The following is a 19516-nucleotide window of genomic DNA, read 5'->3' on the forward strand; positions in this document are numbered from 1 at the left end:
TTTTTACAGGCACCCACCAAAATTATGCAGACTTCACAAATAAATTTAGAACTTGAGGTCCTCTAGTGTTTTGAGTGATCAGACTCAGGGAGGCCTTTTGCAACAGTTAAAATGAGTGACTTCAAAACTGGGAATTTAGATGGGACAAATAGGAGCTTTATTGGACACATTCCTTGTATTGTAACTTGTACCACTGCGATGGTGAATGAGTCTTAGCCATAAAGATCCAGCTGTCTGAATGCTGTATGGAGCAGAACAGATATTCTGGGTCTTAAAGAACTTATTGTTTACAGGCTTATAGGCTTAAACATTATAGATTGTAATATTACACTCTCTTATATGTTTGTTTCTAATTCTTTCAGTTTCTATGAAACAAAATTCCATCTTTCAAATTATTTTATAAGTCAAACTTTTGATATTTATTTTCTCTCCATATACAGCAAGGAGAGGGCAAGGTTGGACCAAACTGACTTATCACAAACTGATGAATCAGAATTACAGTACTCAGGATGGTTTCTGTCTTTCAGGACCTGAAAATTTCTGCCTAGGGATGTTTCACAAATGCACTTGCAGAGGTAAAATTTCAAAAGCATTTTCATTTGTAACAAGGAACATTTGTGTTTTGCATAAATAGTTCCAACTTACAGGAATAATTTGGCCACAAACACCAATAGGCTCATGTCTTGTAAATGTAAAAAAGTTTCCATCTATGGGAAAAAGAAAAAAATTAGGCATTCAGACAAAGCATTTGTGAGAAACAGTTAGATCAGAAAAATGATAAAGTTGGGTACCAAACTTAACTGGATACGATTTTACTTATAAATGATATTTTCAAAATCTTAACTATGCAAAAAGCCATAAAATACATCTGGATTCAATGTCTACTTTCTTCATAGCTCCAAGGTTTGATTTTTCCAGTCTGACTGACTTTTTGCAGTGATAACCCTGCTTCTCAATATGGTATGCACAGCACACCAACAAGCATTCCTCATTTCTTTTATCACCTTTTTTTTCTTTCAGAAAGTTCTCTTTTAAATCCTACGTACATATCAGACATTTTTTAATATTAGATCTTAGCTTAAATCAAATCCATTAAATATAAAATTCTCTTTGATTCAAATAAATATGTGTTCCATTAAACCTAGCATAGAGGTCTACATGAGGAAAAAAGTTGGAAGTATTTATCACTCTAGTTTTCCTTAACTCCTTCTTTATTACCTTTCCCTTAATTCCTTCTTTATTACCATCCTTTTCTTTGTCTTCCTGAGAGAAGGTAGCTAGAGAGACAATGTTTTCCTAGAGCTGCTTAATGGGAAAGGGAATGGAATGAAATCTTAGCAAATACTCTTTCCTCATTCCTATCTCTTAGTACTTACTCTTCCTAATAGATTATCCAATCACTGAAATAAATATTACTGCTTTGTGCTAATCTTTGCTTAAATACCCAGACACCCAGGTCCCACTACTGTAGTCTTGTATAAACTATACAATGCTATGCAAAAGTAGCTTACCACATTTCTTAGATGTACACACAGCTTAATTTTTTCGGTCCATAAACAACTCTTGTTAGTAGTGTATAGAACAAGAAATAAATGTGAAGACCTACACTAAATGTTTAAACTGAGAACTATAATAAATCTTTAATAACCCATCTTAAACCTTTTCTAAAATATTTTCCATTTGAGATATTTTCTATGTTGCACAACTTTTAGATAAAAGGCAGTTATCTACAGCTTGCGTTGGCTTCAGTTCTCCAATTTTGTTATCTCAGAACTACTCACCCACTGGAACGGTACGTCCATGGATTTTATCAGCCCAGCCTGCACAGTAGCGTAAAGTTTTGATACAGGCACCCAAGTCCATTAGGTAGGCCATGGAAAAGAGCTTCCCACCATCAATGGTTTCCATTGTCTGCAGACAACAGCAATTCAAAAAAATATCAAATACTGATAACGGTTCTTTTGCTTGTACTTTGTAATTTAGCTTTTGGTAGTTAACTCTGAGGATTTCAGCTTTAGAACAAGCATTAGATGAATTCCCCTGTGAAGGACACATTTTGAAAAACTGAATGTAGCAATTTACACGTGAGAAATTTTCATGATGGTTTATTTGTATTGAGCTATGCAGATAGCATGATCATGACATGTTTGTAATGGTAAGATTTACTCAGAAAACATCTCTCCCCTATGAATCAATTACACAGTTCTAGTTTATATTAAATATTCTGCAAGCACAGATCAAGAGATCAGGTAGGAAACTGATGCAAATAACTGATGCAAATAAAATCAGTGGTTTTCCTCAAACACCAGCAAGAAGACTCAAATCTTGTAATAAAATACCCTAAATACACCTTGAGTGTTTGATGTGCAAAGGAAAGAACTGACCCATCTAGGACTCTTAAGTGAGAAAAATTCAGTATGAAGAATAAATGCTTATAGAGAAGAGACTCTCTTTTATTAGCTAACTAGTAATTGAGTGAACTAACTGGTCTTATTTGAAGACAACAGCAGATGGCCTGACACTCCATGCCAGGTAGATATAAACTTTTAACGATCTGTAAATATTCATTCAAGATATACAACTTTTTGGCTGAGCAATTCTGTTCCACCCACAGAGACACCAGCTCTAAATAGGGTTGCTTTCCAGCCAAATCTAAGGAGTGTGGTTTGGACTAATTTCCATGCCCCTTACTATTGGGACATAAAGATCATGAGCAGTTCTTAAATAGTGTCAGCATATTTTTGACACTTCAAGAACATTTTTCTCAACTTTTCCAAAACAGAGAAACCAAGGACCTTCAATTTTATGAACAATCCTGTTACAATATTCAGGACGGGGAGCCTAAACTATAGTTCTAAGATCTAAACTGTGGTTTTAAGATCTAATCACATTGGCATTCTTTATTATTTCAGGTTGGATCAACAGACTGATCTTCAAGAACAGTTTTTCACCAGCAACTCCCCTGTGAAGTCCACAATTTTAGTTAACTGGGCACATTTCAGATATCATACTTGGGAAGAGAACAGAACAAAGAGAGAAGATAGCAATGCTTCATGGCTCTTAGCAGCAAGAAACTGATGTATCTGGTGCTTTTATTTTTCTGTTTGGACACGGGAGAAAATTATTCCCTGGCCTCAAACTTATGAATTCTTTAGCTTTCAGCATCACAACAGGTTGAAACCTAAGAAACACAATTCTCAGCGGCTCTTTCAGTACCTTGCTTTGACTTATTTTTTCAGTTGCCTATCTACAGGTGTGCTGAGCCTCTGAAGCATAACAAAGCACTGAAATGGAATAATTTTCATCCTGGTCAAATGCATGAACACAGGAAAATAACTTTGCAATTAGCTTTGGACATCTATTTTGATTTCTAGTGCACAGGAGTATGTGTTACTCTATAGTACTAGTTTTACTGGTAGAATAAACTGTGAGTGGAGAAAATCTCTCTTCATCAAAGTCTGGAAAGCACTTCACTCATACATACCTTTTCTGAAAAGGGAAATAGTTAATAATGTGACTAAGCTGTAGGAAATAGAAATAAAGTCAGTAAAATAGAAAGTTGGGAGGGGCCCCAGAGAAAAGCAATTCTTTCATATTATGAAAATGGCAAATGGGAACAAAAACTAATTCAATGTGTCATCCTTCCTGTGGAAAAAAAAATGGTATCTTCATCCTCTTTGCAATTGTAATGCAAATAAAGCAGTAAATAATATAAATAAATAATGCAATAAAGAAATAAATGCCAGCTTATCCAATTATTTAATGGACAAGAGAGCATACTTCTCTATTAAAAATATACCTCTCTTCAAATTTTGTCTCTCTCAACTCAAATCTAGCATTTTAAAGGGTGTAAGTTCCACTCGCCCAAGGCTTCTGCTGAGAAACTCTTCTATAGTTGTAAGGACATATAATGGGCAGCAGATGCTTTGCAGATTTTACATATTTGAAGGTTTAAATTTTATGAGCTTATCTACAGTGTGTTTTGTGGCGAATGGCTAAATACTTTAAACTGTAACTAGATCAGTCTGAGTGATGATCCTGAATGCTGGATACTCCTCCTTCTCTTTAAATTTTTTTATGCAATTGGCAGAAAACCAGGATTCATATTCAGCACAAACAGTTACCCCACCTAAATTTTAATTCCAGAATGTGCTTGAAGTAGCAGAGAAATCACCTTAATAATAGTACCATATGTGGAGTTTAAAACAGTGAGGAAAGGATACCAGCCTTTATCAAATTGGTGGTGCATTTCTATTTTACATGTCTTTTCTTGCCTTAGTTCACAATCTGTAGGTGAGAACATTACGAGTTATGGGTCTTCTGTTAAGTGTGGTAAAATAGGCAGTACACAGTAGTTCTTTAAGAGAGGACATCATTCCCCAATGCTCATGTTATTGTTCTTCTTAAAATAATCCATTGTTCCCTTTGATTCTGGTTAAGCTTTATCCCTCATTGCTAGTTGCAAGCTGGAGTTAATGAAGGACCAGCGATAAGAAGCTACAGAGCCCTGAAATTCAAAGTTTCTCCCAGTTCTGACTTGTATCATCTATAAACACTGAGCCAAGTTTTGAGTTTAGGCCTTGATTCAGGCTTTGACTTGAGTTTGGGCCTCAATTCAGTCTTTGGTTTAGACAAGCATTAACCATGTGATCTATGTTTGTGTGTCCTTAAGAATCAGCAATTCAAATTACTGTGATAGTAGATAGTTTAAGTATCACTTTAAAGCTAATCAAATAATCAACTACTTTGTGGATATAGGGTGTTAATAGACCCGAGTGCAAGCCAGCTTAGTGATGTCCATTTGCTAGAGAGAAGAAAACCATGTGTTGAGACAGCCTGGCTTTCAAAAGATGAGGCATGTTAAACTTGCTTGCACCTTTCTTTTAAAATCAGGCCTTTTCTCCTCGTCCCTATGTTCACATATCATACTCACAGCTAAAATCAGACGGTCTCTTTCCACTAAGTCAGCTAGTTTATTCAGGAGCCTTCCTCGCTCTGAAGCGTCCATTGTACGCCAGGTTGACCCAAGCTCAAAAGCCTTTCTAGCTGCTTTAACTGCCTTGTCTACATCCGCCTGTGGGGAAAACAAAAAAACTTACATAATCAGTGGTTGGTTCTGCCATCAATAATTGGTTCTGCCATCATCCTTTTTTGCTGTTAAACAAGTAAAGTTTAGCATAAGCTTAACATAAAGTTTAAATAAGAGGAACAACCCCAATATAATCAAAATTAGTAACAGTAATGTTAAATACGTGGGTTATTTTCTTTCAAACACTTCCCTTGCTATATCAGCAATGTGAAATTGTATGAGAAACAGATAGGTTCTCCAGGCTTCTAAAATAAAAATATAGAAAATAACTCTATTTTTAAAATTTAGATTTTTAAGCCCTTTCTGTACACCAAGCACTTACACTGATGATACAATTTAATCTCATTCATTTACAAAGAGATGCCACGTCTGTAAGTTAAATGCTTAATTGCTCATCATCTGAAAGTACCTCACAGTGTAATGAAGACCAGGTTAGAAAAACTCCTTAGGATGTTCCTTAGGATCCTTCATAAAATGAACACAAATTTATTATTAAGGAAGACAAATCAATAAATTTATTTTTGAAAGTTTCAAGAAATATTTATGTATAAAATTATTTCAAAAACTAAAAATAAGCCAGGTTTAAAATGCTAAGCCTAAATATTTTAAAGTCTAAGCACTGTCTTTGCATATGCAGCTATTTTTTCAGTCCATTAATGTTTTTTATAGCATATTTTATTATTTATCATTTAGCTTTCACTTTGGAAGAAAAATCTACAGTGAAACAATTCTGTGCAAAGGGTGCTCCAGGATCCAAAAAAACCAATTGCAATCTCTTGAAAAAAGGCTTTTAGTATTTGGAATTCTTCTGCATTTCATAATTCTTGTAAAATTTACCAATGAAAACAGTGACATAAAAAGGAGGTTTATCCTAGTTTTTAATCGGAAATGAGAAATTCTGAGGAAAAAAAAAGAAAAAAAGAAGTTTCTTTATATGCCACATTTGCCAGAGAAATTTGCATGCAATATTGAAAGGATTTCTTTCAAACATTTTTTGTGCTGCTCTTTGCTAAAATCTCCTTCAAGGAAATCATTATCAAGGTTGACTAAATCAGCAAATTCAACTAAGTCAACACCAAGGTCAATTGTTTTAAATGTGAACCAGATCTTGAATCTTTAACTGGTGTTGGTAGCCATCAACTAATTTTAGGACGCTGTGAGTGGGGTGTGTTAGTGGCTTGGAAAGCCCAGCACAGACTTCTTAGGCAGAAGGCCACAGAACTTCCAAAAGTTTTTTCTAGGAAATTTGGGAGAAGATAGGAAGGAACTATATGAATGGCATAGACATTACTATAGGCTAATACTGACCAGTCACCTACACCAGGTAGCTGAAATCTACCAAATTAAGAAGAATTGCTTTTCTTCAGAATCTGTCAGCATGCTGTCAAACAGCTCATCACTACCTGTGACCCCTATAATAAATTTTCTACATCTTTGCAATAGGACTCAAGGGCTGTGGCTTGGCCTTAAATGGAAAAGGATAAGGGGAAAAAAAGTCATATGAATATGAATCATGTAAATTAAAACTACATTGCCCAGTGTTCTTTCTACTAGAAGTGCAGAAATAATTAAAACCAAGAAAAATCATAAAAGAATAATATAGGGCTGTGAATGAAAAATAATTAAAAAAAGATTGTTCTTCAACTGTATGAAATCTAATTTCATTACATAAATCTACACTGTGAGTATGAAGAATTCTTTCTGATTCTGTTTAGATTTTTTACAGAAGTACATTTACTTTATGTGTGCTGACAATTTGGTGAGCTGCTTTATTATTACTAGGGGCCTTTAGGATTAGGAATGTATTTTGAAAGAGCCATCAAACTGGAAGAAAACAATTCCCACCCACATATATGTCTGTGCTTTGTAACCTCCTCTTGTTTTCTAAAATACCACTGCAAGGCAGTGGACAGCCCTTTGTCAACCCTATTGTAAGCACAAATTAAGTTCCTAAAATCTCTTGGCTCGTTATCTGAAGTCTAGCCTCTTGCATATTAGGTTCATAATGGCTGTGTAATTTACTAGATCTGTGCAATTCACTAGGCAATTTAGTTAATAGCAGTTGTCATCACACATCAGTTTGCAAAATTATTGAAGAGAAAACAACCCTGTATGTTGAATAGTATTATCTCTTTATTCAATGAGTTGTTAGAGAGCTTGTAAGGAAAGAAAGCTACAAAAATTCTAAATGGTAACTGAACAGTTGCAGGTTATGAGTAATTTAATTTGAAGATGATCAAATATCAGAGTCTCAGCACTATGTATAGGTAGCTGGTATTAAAGAAAAGCAAAACCTTTGAAAAACTCCAGGCTAAATATATGAAATAATTAAAAGCCAGACTTTCTCAGCCATGTTTTTCTAAGAAAATGTTTAAAATGTGTCTTCATTATGACCTTCTGGGAAATTGGTGGTCACTATTGCTGAAATGCTAGACAACACTAGAGACAAAGATTATTAGGATGAAATTACAGATCAGAGTAACAAAGATTTAATGAGAAGATGATTCTGAATGTATTTCTCAAAAGAGAATTTTATTTCAGTGTGAATTTCTCTACAGTAAATAAATAATTCTGGAAAAGTATGTGCTTATTATATTGGCAGTAAACTTCTGGTGAACTTATAATACAGACAAACAAGTTTTACATTATTTCTACAGGATAAAAAGGTGTTTAATTAACATTATTATGCTGAGCTTAAAAAAAAGCTTGTTATACAAAACATTCTAAATATGCATCTTTCTTGACTAAAATTAATGTATCATTTTGTGAGAAAAATGAAAAAAATTCCCCTTTGGATGCAAGATTAACTTTGACAGGACAGCATAGAAAATTAAATAAATATGTACAAGAACAAAACCAGTAATATTAAAATCAGTTTTCTTTCCAGTTACAGTCATCTTGCGAATTGGAAATAAAACCTTCACTTCTTGTATTTACTTTCTAAGAATTTATAAAAAAACCCTTTCTTTGGTCAGAACTTTAATTCTGTTAAGAACATTGCCCGTCCTATTTAAAAAACTACCCCTTTACTTACATTTAAACCGTATGCACTAGACAAGTCCTGTTTGTAAGAAAAACACATAATGCAACAAAAATACCGAGATTAGGTCTTAGGTTTTCATTATATCTTTGATTACATGTCATCTATCCGAAACTTTCCACTACAGAATCTCATAAATATATTTTTAAAAATATTTCTTTACAGTTTTCCACAAGTTTTTTAGTCCTTTGCTGAACACTCATTGATTCAACATGCTTTAATTTGATCAAATTTGGAGGAATTAGTGACTATTTGATAGGCCACCTTCAGCTTCACTGTAATTTTTAGGACTGTGTTCCAGTATGTTTTTCACAAAACAAGATATTTGAAGGGGGCAGTGCTGAGAAGACATATAACTAAAAATACTGATGTTAGTGATCATCTTCACGAAGTCTGCGGGAAATTATAAGTATTTGTTCTCTTTATTTTATCTATAAGGAAAAGCCTTATATAAATGATTATATTACATGTAAAGAAAAAAAAACAGAAAAAATAAAATCCCAACTGTATTTTTAGATATCACTCATGACAGATAAGAAAAAGAATCAATAATATTAGTAAAACAAATCAGCAAAAATATTTCTTCAGAACTTTTCTCATATGAGCCCAAGGTAAAGCAGTTTTTCAGTGTCTCTTTACAAAAAAATATTATGGCTTAGTAAAAAAGGGCTAAGCATTTTATTTGTGGAAGAAGGTATACAGGATGAATCAGGTACATCTGAGGTGATGTTTTACATCACACAAATGGCTGCTTGCTTTCCTGCTTTTAAGATCCACTGAAATTAAAGTTACAGTTAAGTTCAAGAAAGAAAACCCTACCTTGTCACCTTCTTCAACCTCACAGATTTTCTCTTCAGTTGCGGGGTTAAAGACTGCAAATTTTTTACCACTGACTGAATCATGCCATTCATTGTTTATAAATATCTGCAGGGGAAGAAAGAGTGCAACAATATTAGTAATGCATACATAGCTGTTGTCTGTTACATGTTTTAGTGAATAAACATATCTTTCATAGCTGAGAGCTGCCGGATTGATAGAGGCCTGAACTAAAACTGGATAGCTGTTTCTATGTTACTCTAAAGAGATGAGTAATCACACATGCACTCAACCAGGATCAGCTTTTTAAAATTGACTTCCTTTGGAGAGGCAAATTTTCCCTACACTGTATTTTTACTTTGTTTCATGTCATAAAAATATGCTGTTACATAGGGGTCCTTCCACTCTGTGAAGTAATAGGGAAGCCCTAAATGACCTATGGAAAATGGCCTGAGTTTCCTGGGCTCACAGGGTTGGTAAAAATGAAGGGCTTTTCTGTTACACAGCCTCACAGAAGAAAACACAGTCCTTGGATTTAGTCAGTGTAGTATATTAAGAATATCTGGGATACCACTGTTGTATTTAGCTTTGCTTTGATTTCTCTTCACTCTCTCCTGCCAAAAAAAGAGAATCCCAACCAGAACCAAAACAAACCCCCCAAACAAACAAAACCAATAATACAATTTTTTGAAATTAAATCTGAGACTGAAAAAAACCCTGTCATAGTCAATTGAATGAATTACAGAATCATGGAATATGTAAGGTTGGAAGAGACCACACTGGGGTCATATGGTCCAATCACCCTGCTCAAGTAGGGTTATACTAGGGCACAGTGCACAGAATTGTACCCAGATGGTTCTGTGTGCTTAGGCCAGGCATACGGACTTCTGTGTGAAATTTGAGGTACTTATCTCTGTTCACAAATGCAAAACAGATCCTGGGTCTTACCTGTGGGTGCACAAGACCTGTACTACTCTACAGCCTGCTGTCTCTGAGGTACTGTTGGTAAAATGGTCAAAGTGGTTTAATTTTGTTTTAACTGTAGGTTAACCTCGAAACAGAAAGGAAATGCTCATTGGAAAGACCTGATAAATGCACAGCTGTTGAAAAGAGGAGGATAAGTTGCTAATAAGTGATTTGAAGGTTGCTTCTTGAAGTGGACATGATAAAGTATACAGTCCAAACTTAACAGTACCTGACCTTCCCTGCCTGACCCTCTCTGTGTTCTCTGGGTTCAGGTCAGGACTGAAATTGGGGTGCCATGCTAAGTTGTCTTCCCAGCATCTGAGCCCACCTTCCTGATGCTGGTGGGCTGGTGCCCTCCTTTCTCCCTGTCTTCCAGTGCCATTGTGTTGCAGGCATGAATATGAGATCTTTTTTGTACTCACCTCTGCGGCCATGTCAGGCTCTGAATGACTGTACCACGTATTTTGAGCTCAAATTTTGTTTCTTTCTAGAATCAGGTCATCTTGCCTCACCTTTACTCACTGGAATCTAGCTGTGAGACTAGCTAGCAGGAAAGATGTGATTCTTGCCTCCTCTCCATTAGGACAAAGAACCTAGTGTTGCTGCTTAGAGTAGCAGGAACTTAGAAATAGAAACCTAGAAAATACTTTGGGATTGGCAAAGTAGACAGTGGTTGACTCAGGTCAAGACAATATCGAGACACCGGAACCGCGGGATAAATGCTTTTTTTCACAGAAACCTGAGGACTAAATCCTTCCACCTCAACCACATATGCTATGAAAATGTGACAGATTTCAGGGAATACATTTTCTGCATAGTATTAAAACTAGTTGAGTAGTTGTTAATAACTGGTGAGTAATTTATAAATAACTATCAAGATTGATTAAATTATTATCTCTAAATGGATATGGCAACAATCTGTTAATATATTAATGCATTCCTGTATTAGATTAATACAGTTCTGTATGTTTTTGCTTGTCTTTACCTGGGTACCTTATACAGAGTGTCATTGCCACCTCTGACCATCAGGACTGACCACCGAACTCCTGATTTAACAAAAGCTGTCTGTGAAATAAGTATCTAAGTTCATGGAAACTTCTGATAGGCGATGAAGCAAGTTGTAAGAATATCCACACAAAATCCCAACAGTGGTGAAAGGACAAAGACAGGAGTTAAATGGTTAATATGAAAAAAAGCCATTGCCAAGAGAAGAGAAAAAGTAAAAGATAAATATTAACATAACACTGCTATGATGTTACAGTATGCCAAATTCATATCTGTCTGTGAAAGGAATAATAGAAAGACATACCATATTTGGAAATATTTAAAGTGCTTGTTTAAAAACTACATTTATTGCAGCACTCAATATCACCTATAATATTAGTTTAGAATATATTTTTTATTAATGTTTCTAATATCATTCCTGTTTAAAACATAACTTAATTATATTAAATATATTTATGATACTGTATCAGAGTTACCCAGATGTCTTTCATAAGCTAGATAGCAGCCTTGCAACTGGAAGTAAGAAAGACAGGAAAGGAAGAAGTCAAAACTCTCCATGTAAGCTGTATTAACACATTTCAGGCAGCTGTACTCATTAACGTGCATGCAGCCATGCCCATAAAATGCTGTGGAGTATTTACTACACGCAGGATGTGGATCTCTAAATCCAGGCAGCACTGAAGTGCCAGCTAACAGCAGCCTCTAACAACAACCTTGACCTGCTGAGGAAAACAATGATTGGGATCATCTTCCAATAGGTTACAGTGTTTTTTCAGTGAGTCAGAACTCCACTGACAGCTCTTCAGACACAAATGCAAAGGACCTACCCTTTTGTGTCAAGTGCTGTGCAGTGGGTTATCTGTGGTGACTGACTAGGCCCCATGAGGTTTAGAGCTACAAGTGTATTTTTCTGCAAAAAATTTAGAAATACTGTTACAGGTGTTTTTAACTGTTACTTCACAGGAATTTTAGGAGAGAATTTTTTTTTTTTTAATTTCAACAACACAAAGAATTGGTGACTATTCAGATTTCTTTGCAGTAGAACTGGAAATACAGATTTCTAGTATATGAGACTGTATACTGTTAGAGCTTAGTGTTTTAAATAAAGCCCAGGCAACTGGCAGTCAAAAACCATCTGATTGTCTTTATTCCTCAGTGTCATAGTACAGTAAAATCTTGCTTCTCTGAAATGCTTGATTTCAGTTCAAATGATCTAATACCATCCACTGTTTGGTGTTGAAGTTACGTGGAAGACTGCAGTATTTCTGTCCTTGTTTACACAGTTGATTTAGTCATTCAGATGACCTCAGCAGAGAATGGAGAGACAAGACCTGAGCTTTGGGTTTTTTTCTGCCATCCCAGTGGGTTCTTTTCCTTCAGCTCTGGAGTATTTTGAAAGAACTGTGAATTCATTTTTAAGTATTTGCTAGATGGGAAGTGCCATATTTGTGTCTGTGCTGCACGCGAGAAAAAAGCATTTGACTCTGTACGTCTTTGTCTCAGATGAACACCATACCTCTGCTCAAAGAAATTTTAGGGTCTTTACTTAGGTGTCATCACCTCATGAAACATAACTTTTTGCTTAATCTTCCTTAGAATAAGGATCTCCTTGTTTGTGGGCTCAATATTGTACAGTCTGTACATGGTTTCAGGCTTTAATGCTTCTGCAAAATAACTTAAAAGGCCAGCTTAAAAAGAAAATTTCTGCTGTTGCATTGATCCCATATTCAGCATCTATCTATAAACTTACTGTTTGCTAGGGACAAATTTTTATATAATTTGCTATTATTGATTTACATTATAATTCATACAGAGATGTAGTCAAGAAACGTAACGAAACTAACTAAAATGTGAACCGTCCCTAACTTAGCCATTAAGGATAGTTTTTTAAATACAGAAGTAAAGGTCTAAGCTCTCTTCTGTTTAGATTTCAGAAACTCTTCCAAACTTACAGTACAAGAAAAAGCAAAGCCTTTTCCCACCTTAAATCTGCCTTAAATCTCTTAACAAAGTTTTTCTTGAAAATACTCTTCAAATGAGCCCAGCTTCCTGTTTCACAGAGATAAAAGTGTTCACCAGATTTGAACCCTTGCTCATTTGACTGCTCTCGAGCTTCTTTGAGTAGACTATGAAGCAGGGAATTACACAAACAACACGTTTTTACAGGCAAGGAACAAGGAAGAGACACCAAGGCTGAGGCTGGACGCGTGCTGGAGGCAGTTCAGCATCACTTATGTGAGGTGGTGCAGAGTGCTGAATAACTGTTGCACCTCTTCAGACCTGCTTATATAGATTGTGACAGCCATTCAGGTATCCTTGAGTACAGTAATTCACTAAAAATTTACTTGGCAGTAAATTTTACAGATACACTTAAGCCTTAAAATTTTGTGGCCTGAGAGGAGGCTCATTTCAAGTGCTGAAAGTTCTAATTTACTAGTCTCAAAATATGTAATGGAATCTCACTGTGTTCTTTGAGCAATAAAATTAAAATATATGACATTTCTTAAGGAACTACTAAAGAAGGAAAATGTAAGCTTTAAACAAATTCGTCAACATAGATACTGCTGTAAAATCCTTTTCTTTTCTCCCCCTCAGGTTTTTTCTTACAAGAAGTTTATATATGGCTAATATTTCATGTAATTTTTTTTCTCTCCCTTGGACTTATAGGCTATTATTGAGGTAGGAATTACATGCAATAGACTAATTATCTGAAAACGTATGTTTTCTATTAAGTATTTATACAATTTTTTTATTATTTTTCAGTTACTATGTGTCTACAAAGTGAGTTGATCTTAGAAAGTTTCTGTAGTAGCTTTCTAGCTGATTACCTTTCCCCAGCTATGCCAATTACATTTTTGTGGTTTTATGCCTCACCTTTGTTTTTGAAGCTAGTCACTGCAACAGTTTAACGCTTAGCTATAATTTTTCTTTACTCAGAGTGTCTTACCCTTCCACATTTTCTGATGTTCCACATGCAGCTTAGCAAGAGAATGTTCAGACCTTTTCTCCCCTTCATGTAATTTGGCAACCTAATAATTAACTAATCTGAGTTTCTCTGATTAAAGGAGTACCACAGGGCTTAGTGTATGTGAAAGCCTCATGACAGAAAGCATTTGTGACTCCACATTGTCTAATCATTGTCTAATTCCTCAGTGTTGGCTAAGTAAAATATTTACTAGCACATTTTTAACTAGCTACCAAAACTCACTGGGCTCATGGAAATATCTTTAAAGGAGATTCATATATGAAACCAATTCAAGATTACTTTATGGTTCAAAATACAAGCCAATTTCAGTGCTTAAAATACATTTGATTTGATAGCTGAAAGTAAAATTTCATGAAGAGTGTTCAGTGTTATACAATATGTAAAAGGCTTACTCTGACATGTAGCTATACCAATCTATAGATCATTTAGTTAAGTGAACTATGTGAAAAGCCACAAATGATCTCACACATAGAAAATAAAATAGAGATAAAATAGAGAGACTGATAAGTAAAGAGAGTCCTTAGAACATCTGCAGATCTTTCTTCAGATCCTTTTGTGATGACTGTTGGTATTATGCAATGGTAGAAAAAGAGAAATTGGAGCTTATGAAGATGAAGGATCTGGCTCTAGGTGCTTTGGACAGAAAGGTTAATACATCAGTAGAAATTAGTGCTTCCCTCATCTTCCAGTGTAACTAGTCACCCACACCCAATGTTCTAGCTTGTATGGGACAGGAGAGGAATGGGATGGGTAAGAACACAAGAATGCAAAGGCTTTACTAAATTGTGGGATGAGTGTTGTGTATGGGGTGACATTTCTATTATCCCAACTCCCTCAGTACACTGCTGGGGCTTTCAGACAATCCTATGTGATATTTGAAGATATGAGTACAGCATTGCAAAAATCAAGCCTCCACAGAGGTGTGCTGGATTTTGCAAACAAGTGCATTGCATTTCTACACAGTTGGAATCATTAAGCAGCTTTCAAGGAAATGGTATCTATTGTCAAGGCAAAAGAAACATTTGCTATGTGACACTCTCCTTGATTGCACACTACAAACTAGGCTTTTCAATGATGCTGGCTCTCTCCCAGTTGCCTTTTTGTACTAACAGAATAGATTTTTGCTAATTAAATATTTTAGAAGGATGGCAATATTTACAGGAATTTGTGTCTTGCATATTCAGTTACATCATTTGGTGTTTTTCTCATATTAGTTGTTTTCCTTTGGAAAACAAAAAAATCAAATAGAAAAATGTTTTGGGCTTTTTTTGAGACAGGAAGAGCAGTGGCAGGCTATCACATGGAAGAACTACATATCTTTCCTGTTAAATATTTACAAAGTAAGATCCTGCATGATTTATTCAAGAAAGACATGTACTGGAACGTGGTTAAGTTTTTCCATTAGAAAAAAAAGATAGAATGGAATTTAAAAGGACTAATTTAGATGAATGCCTGCTTTTGGAAAAGAAACTAAACAGTCATTCTGGAAAATAAAATTATTTCCCTTGCAATGGTATCAAGAAAGAAAGAAAAGAACAGTAACCAAGAATTTCCAAAGATAAGAGGTCCTTTCTGATCAATAGTTCTACCTGGATGTTTCAGAGGGCAAAGCTTCTGCCAAAGAAGTTCTAGCAGATATCTGTGTGTTATGATATAATATTATGATATAAAACTGGCAAAGAGTCTTTTAAAGCTTGAAACACAAGTCTGGATTCAAGCCTTCTTTATCTGTATATTTTTAACTCTATATAGAAAGAATTTTCTATTTCAAGAAGTTTGAAGTAATATTTCATAGTTAGTTTCATAGTTAGACTCTATCTAGTTTATTAGCAACTTGTTTAGCTAAAAAAAAATTCAAAGCCAGATTCATTTTCTCTAATGTAAATATGTGACAGAATTAATTTTATTTTTAGTTTCATTTTCACACATCCCTTTCTATGTAAGCTTATCTGGCATAATTGTTTGAATCTGATTATAACGCAATGCAATATGCTAACATTTTAATTTGTTGTCACTGTTTTGAAAAATGATATAATAGAAACCTTTCTTTGCTCCATTTATACTTTCTGGTAAACTTATCACTGCTGAAAATTTGTTTCAGGAGAAAAACAACATCCACACCATGTGAAATATAGAACCATTCTATCATGCTTGCACATACAAGTGCTTTAACTTAGGTTAAAAGGATCACTGCAGATCACTTGCTATGTGTAAAATCAGAATTCAGCCAGAATAAACATTTTAAGCACTGGTTTACAGTGGTTTCCACAGTTCATATAAGGTTAAAATGAGCACATCCTACTGTCTGAAGTGAATGCATAAGAAAGATTAAGAAAAGCAAATGTTACTAACCTTGGTGTACTTAATTTTCAGATCTTTTAATGGTTCTGGCAGTGCTGGCGTAACCAGAGCAGGATTGCTGTCTGACCCGTGCTTCTTCATGTCTTCAGCTGAGAAGTTTGAGGATGTTCCTGAAACACAGGTGAAAAAAGGTATAAAGGGAATACGGTGATTTTTGCCCTGACTGAGCTCTTGGCTTTATTTGTGCTTTTTTATCTGAACCAGCCATGGTATATTTGCATACAGGAATACGATTGGATGAAAGAATTTATTGCAAAGAGAAAATGACACTACTTATTTTTATGACCAAAAGCAACAGCCTTTTCAGTGAGCTGAGACCTCAGTGAAGCACATGCTGCTGAAACAAACTGCTGAGGCAGAGGCTCTGAATTCCTCACTGGGGAGCAGAGTTTAAGGCCTCCTCATCTCACCTGTAATATTGCTTTCTCTCAGCAGGCAGGTGTCCAAATTCTAAAGGAAATTCTTCATGTACTTGAAGGCAGGTCTGAAGGTAAAGACAGACTTGTTAGCTCTGAAAACAAACTAAGCCCTTCTTACTAGAAGGTCGATGAGAATAATTACCAGAGCTAGAAACCATGCATTAAAAAACAAGCCACCTTAGGTTACATTTTAATATGTCCACAGTGCATTAGAAGTACTGTAATTAATGTCTGTTTTGCACATCAAAGAGAAACAGGGTGATACAAAATCCTTTGTGGGTTTTTCAAGAAATGTGAAGGTAGGAGAAAACTGATCAATCCAGAAAAAAAAATCTCTGGGTAGAACTAAGAAAAAGCTTGTTGTTTTTTTCTTCTAGATAGCACCACAAATTTAAGGACAAAGTTTTTACCACAGTGTCCTTTGGAATATCTGAGTCCAAAACAAATTGTTCAATAGACAAGGGTTTTCTACTCTGGGTAGAACCCACTTTCCTGTTTTGATTATTCAATGAAAAATATATATCTTGCACAGACAAATAATTTTTTTTTTTATTTTTTATAAGATACAAGAAACTCCTTTCTTCATGAAGTCCTACCTTTTCTGATTAGTGGTATCACAGAACTTGTTTTTATATGTTAGGCTTCTGAAAAATGCACACTGGATCCATGCCATAGAAATAGAAAGAAATTATCTTATTGCTTTCATTAAGACAACATGAGTTCTTGGAGAACTCCCTGCTCACAGTTAATTAATTAATATGAGGTATCATCTAAATCATCTGTCAATGTAGGACCTTTAACTGACAGATGAGGCAGGACATATCATGAGCTTAATCTTACCATGCATTAATTCTATTTCACATGCTTTCTGAATTAAAGTGCATGCCATAATTATTATTAATGATTTTTGTGTTTGGACATATGGTTTGAGCAAGAGTTTCTGAAATTTAGAAAAGTTCAAGTTATTTCTGTGTAACAGAGAATTCTATTCTCAAAATAGTCGTCTCTCAGTGAGATGTAAAGAGCTGTGTGGACTGAAACAAGTTTCAGCCATTCAACTTGTCCTGTGAATGAAGGGAACCCATTTCCATTGCTAAAAACACTGTGATATTGAAGGATACCTGCTCGCTTACGTACTTTTGGATGCATCTGTCAGCTTTTCTGCCTTAGCTGCCAGAGGTCTGGCTGAAGACATGTGAACATAGAACAGTACATTTGAAAGTTTTTTGAGCATTTTCAGACTTTAACATTTTGGGTTACAGTATTTGCCTGTAAGGAATGTCTTTGAGTCTCTCGTCTCATGCAAAACCCAGAATGTCTAAATAGGGTTTGTTCATTTTTATTTGGAATATAAATTTTTTAACTATCTTTGTGTAGCAATCTTTTTTCTGTTTTTTTTTTCCATGTAATTTTCTGATTTAGACACTAAAGTCTACTCTAATAAACTTCTTGCCACTAATTTCTCCATTAACAACAAACAGTTTGTCTCTAGTCAACTTACCTGCCAATTGCTCAGATTTGCAAAATGGAGATCAGTGGGTTTCTCTGGTTTCAAGTAGAGCAAAAGATCTTTCTCGCAGTTGAGAGTGTTCTAAATGCATTCTCATATTTAGTTACCATTACATTCCCAATTTTTAAAAAAACGATTTAATCTAGAAGTTCATTGTTATAGTTTCTTATGAAAATGTTAGCATTTATCTTCTTTTCCTGTCTATAAAGGACAGCCTGAAATCTGTGCAGGTAAGCTTTAAAGATGCTGCCCTGGATGAAAAGTTTCAACTTTTCCAAACATGCTGGTAATCACTGCTTTGTTCTCCGCACCATTTCTTCATTTAAGACAAACTCTTTTCTCTTTCTGTTTCCCTCTTTCACTCCTGGGTTTCATGAATCACTTTCACTTTTCTATTTATTTTCAGCCTAGGAATGCTTTTAGCCTAGTGCAGAAATTACTTAATTTTCCTCATATGCCGTGTTCCTGTTTATTGTACCTTTCTGCTATTTTCATTCTAGGACCTTTTTCCCCATCCTGAGTGACATCCTTTCACATTTCACCTAAATAATGATGAGCAATTCAAGAACTATAACTATTTATAGGATTGTATTATTATTTCAAGTAGTGCACTTGGATATTACAGCTATTGAAGATTACATAGTTTTGTTGTTAATGTTTTCTTGGGAATGTTGTATTCTAGCTAATTTTTTCCTTTCTTTTGGACAATAATTTGATTCTTACTTGTTATCTTTTCACTACTAAAGGAAGGAAACCCAGTTACTCCACACCCTGGCGAACTATGTGACGTATTTTCTGACTTCATGATAGTGCTTTCTATACTCCAAAGCATAACATTTATTCCAGTTCAAAACTACTGAGTTCCCTGTTTAATACAAGTTCAGGGAGGAACAAGAGTAGAGGTCTACTGTGCAAGTTGTGTTTAAGCTGTTATATGCCTTACTGAATGGCACTGGCAGTGGTAAAACACAAGAGCAATGGCTGCATGAACTTTAGGTCTGACTCATGCCACCCTGCGTCAGGAAGCTATGTAAAAGCTTTATGCTAGAAAAAAGTTGTAAATAGTTTGTCTATGTGTCTCTTCTCAAAGATTTAAAAAAAGATAATTAATAACCAAACACAGCATACCGTATTACAAGTCCTCCTCGCATGTGACCATACAGTGGGATATCAACAATGTTGTAACATTCTTGTTGAGTTCATTGTAGTCTAGGTAGGCAAACTACTGGGCCTATACTGAGGTTTGTTGCAACCCCATATTCATTATATAAGATGTAATTCAAGAACCAGAAATGTACAGATGAAGGCAGAGTTTCTATTTGAG

General features: G+C 35.1%; 1 protein-coding gene across 2 annotated transcripts in view; it reads right to left on the reverse strand.

Moving 5' to 3' along the window:
• The window catches only part of ALDH1A1 (aldehyde dehydrogenase 1 family member A1), a 43331-nt gene that overhangs the window by 14451 nt on the left and 9364 nt on the right, over positions 1-19516 (reverse strand). Inside the window, exons 2-7 of one of the 2 annotated variants that reach the window (XM_010393066.3) lie at positions 16674-16747; positions 16255-16373; positions 8949-9053; positions 4934-5074; positions 1782-1911; positions 646-707 (exon numbers count right to left, since the gene is read on the reverse strand). In XM_010393066.3, the coding sequence (XP_010391368.1) occupies positions 646-707; positions 1782-1911; positions 4934-5074; positions 8949-9053; positions 16255-16344 (528 nt within the window). In that variant the 5' untranslated portion in view covers positions 16345-16373; positions 16674-16747. Of the gene's footprint in view, positions 1-645; positions 708-1781; positions 1912-4933; positions 5075-8948; positions 9054-13863; positions 13940-16254; positions 16374-16673; positions 16748-19516 lie in introns of those variants that run through there. The other variant, XM_019281861.3, reaches the window with a different exon arrangement.

This window comes from Corvus cornix, chromosome Z (genome assembly GCF_000738735.6).
Source record: "Corvus cornix cornix isolate S_Up_H32 chromosome Z, ASM73873v5, whole genome shotgun sequence".
Classification (NCBI taxonomy): Eukaryota; Metazoa; Chordata; class Aves; order Passeriformes; family Corvidae; genus Corvus; species Corvus cornix.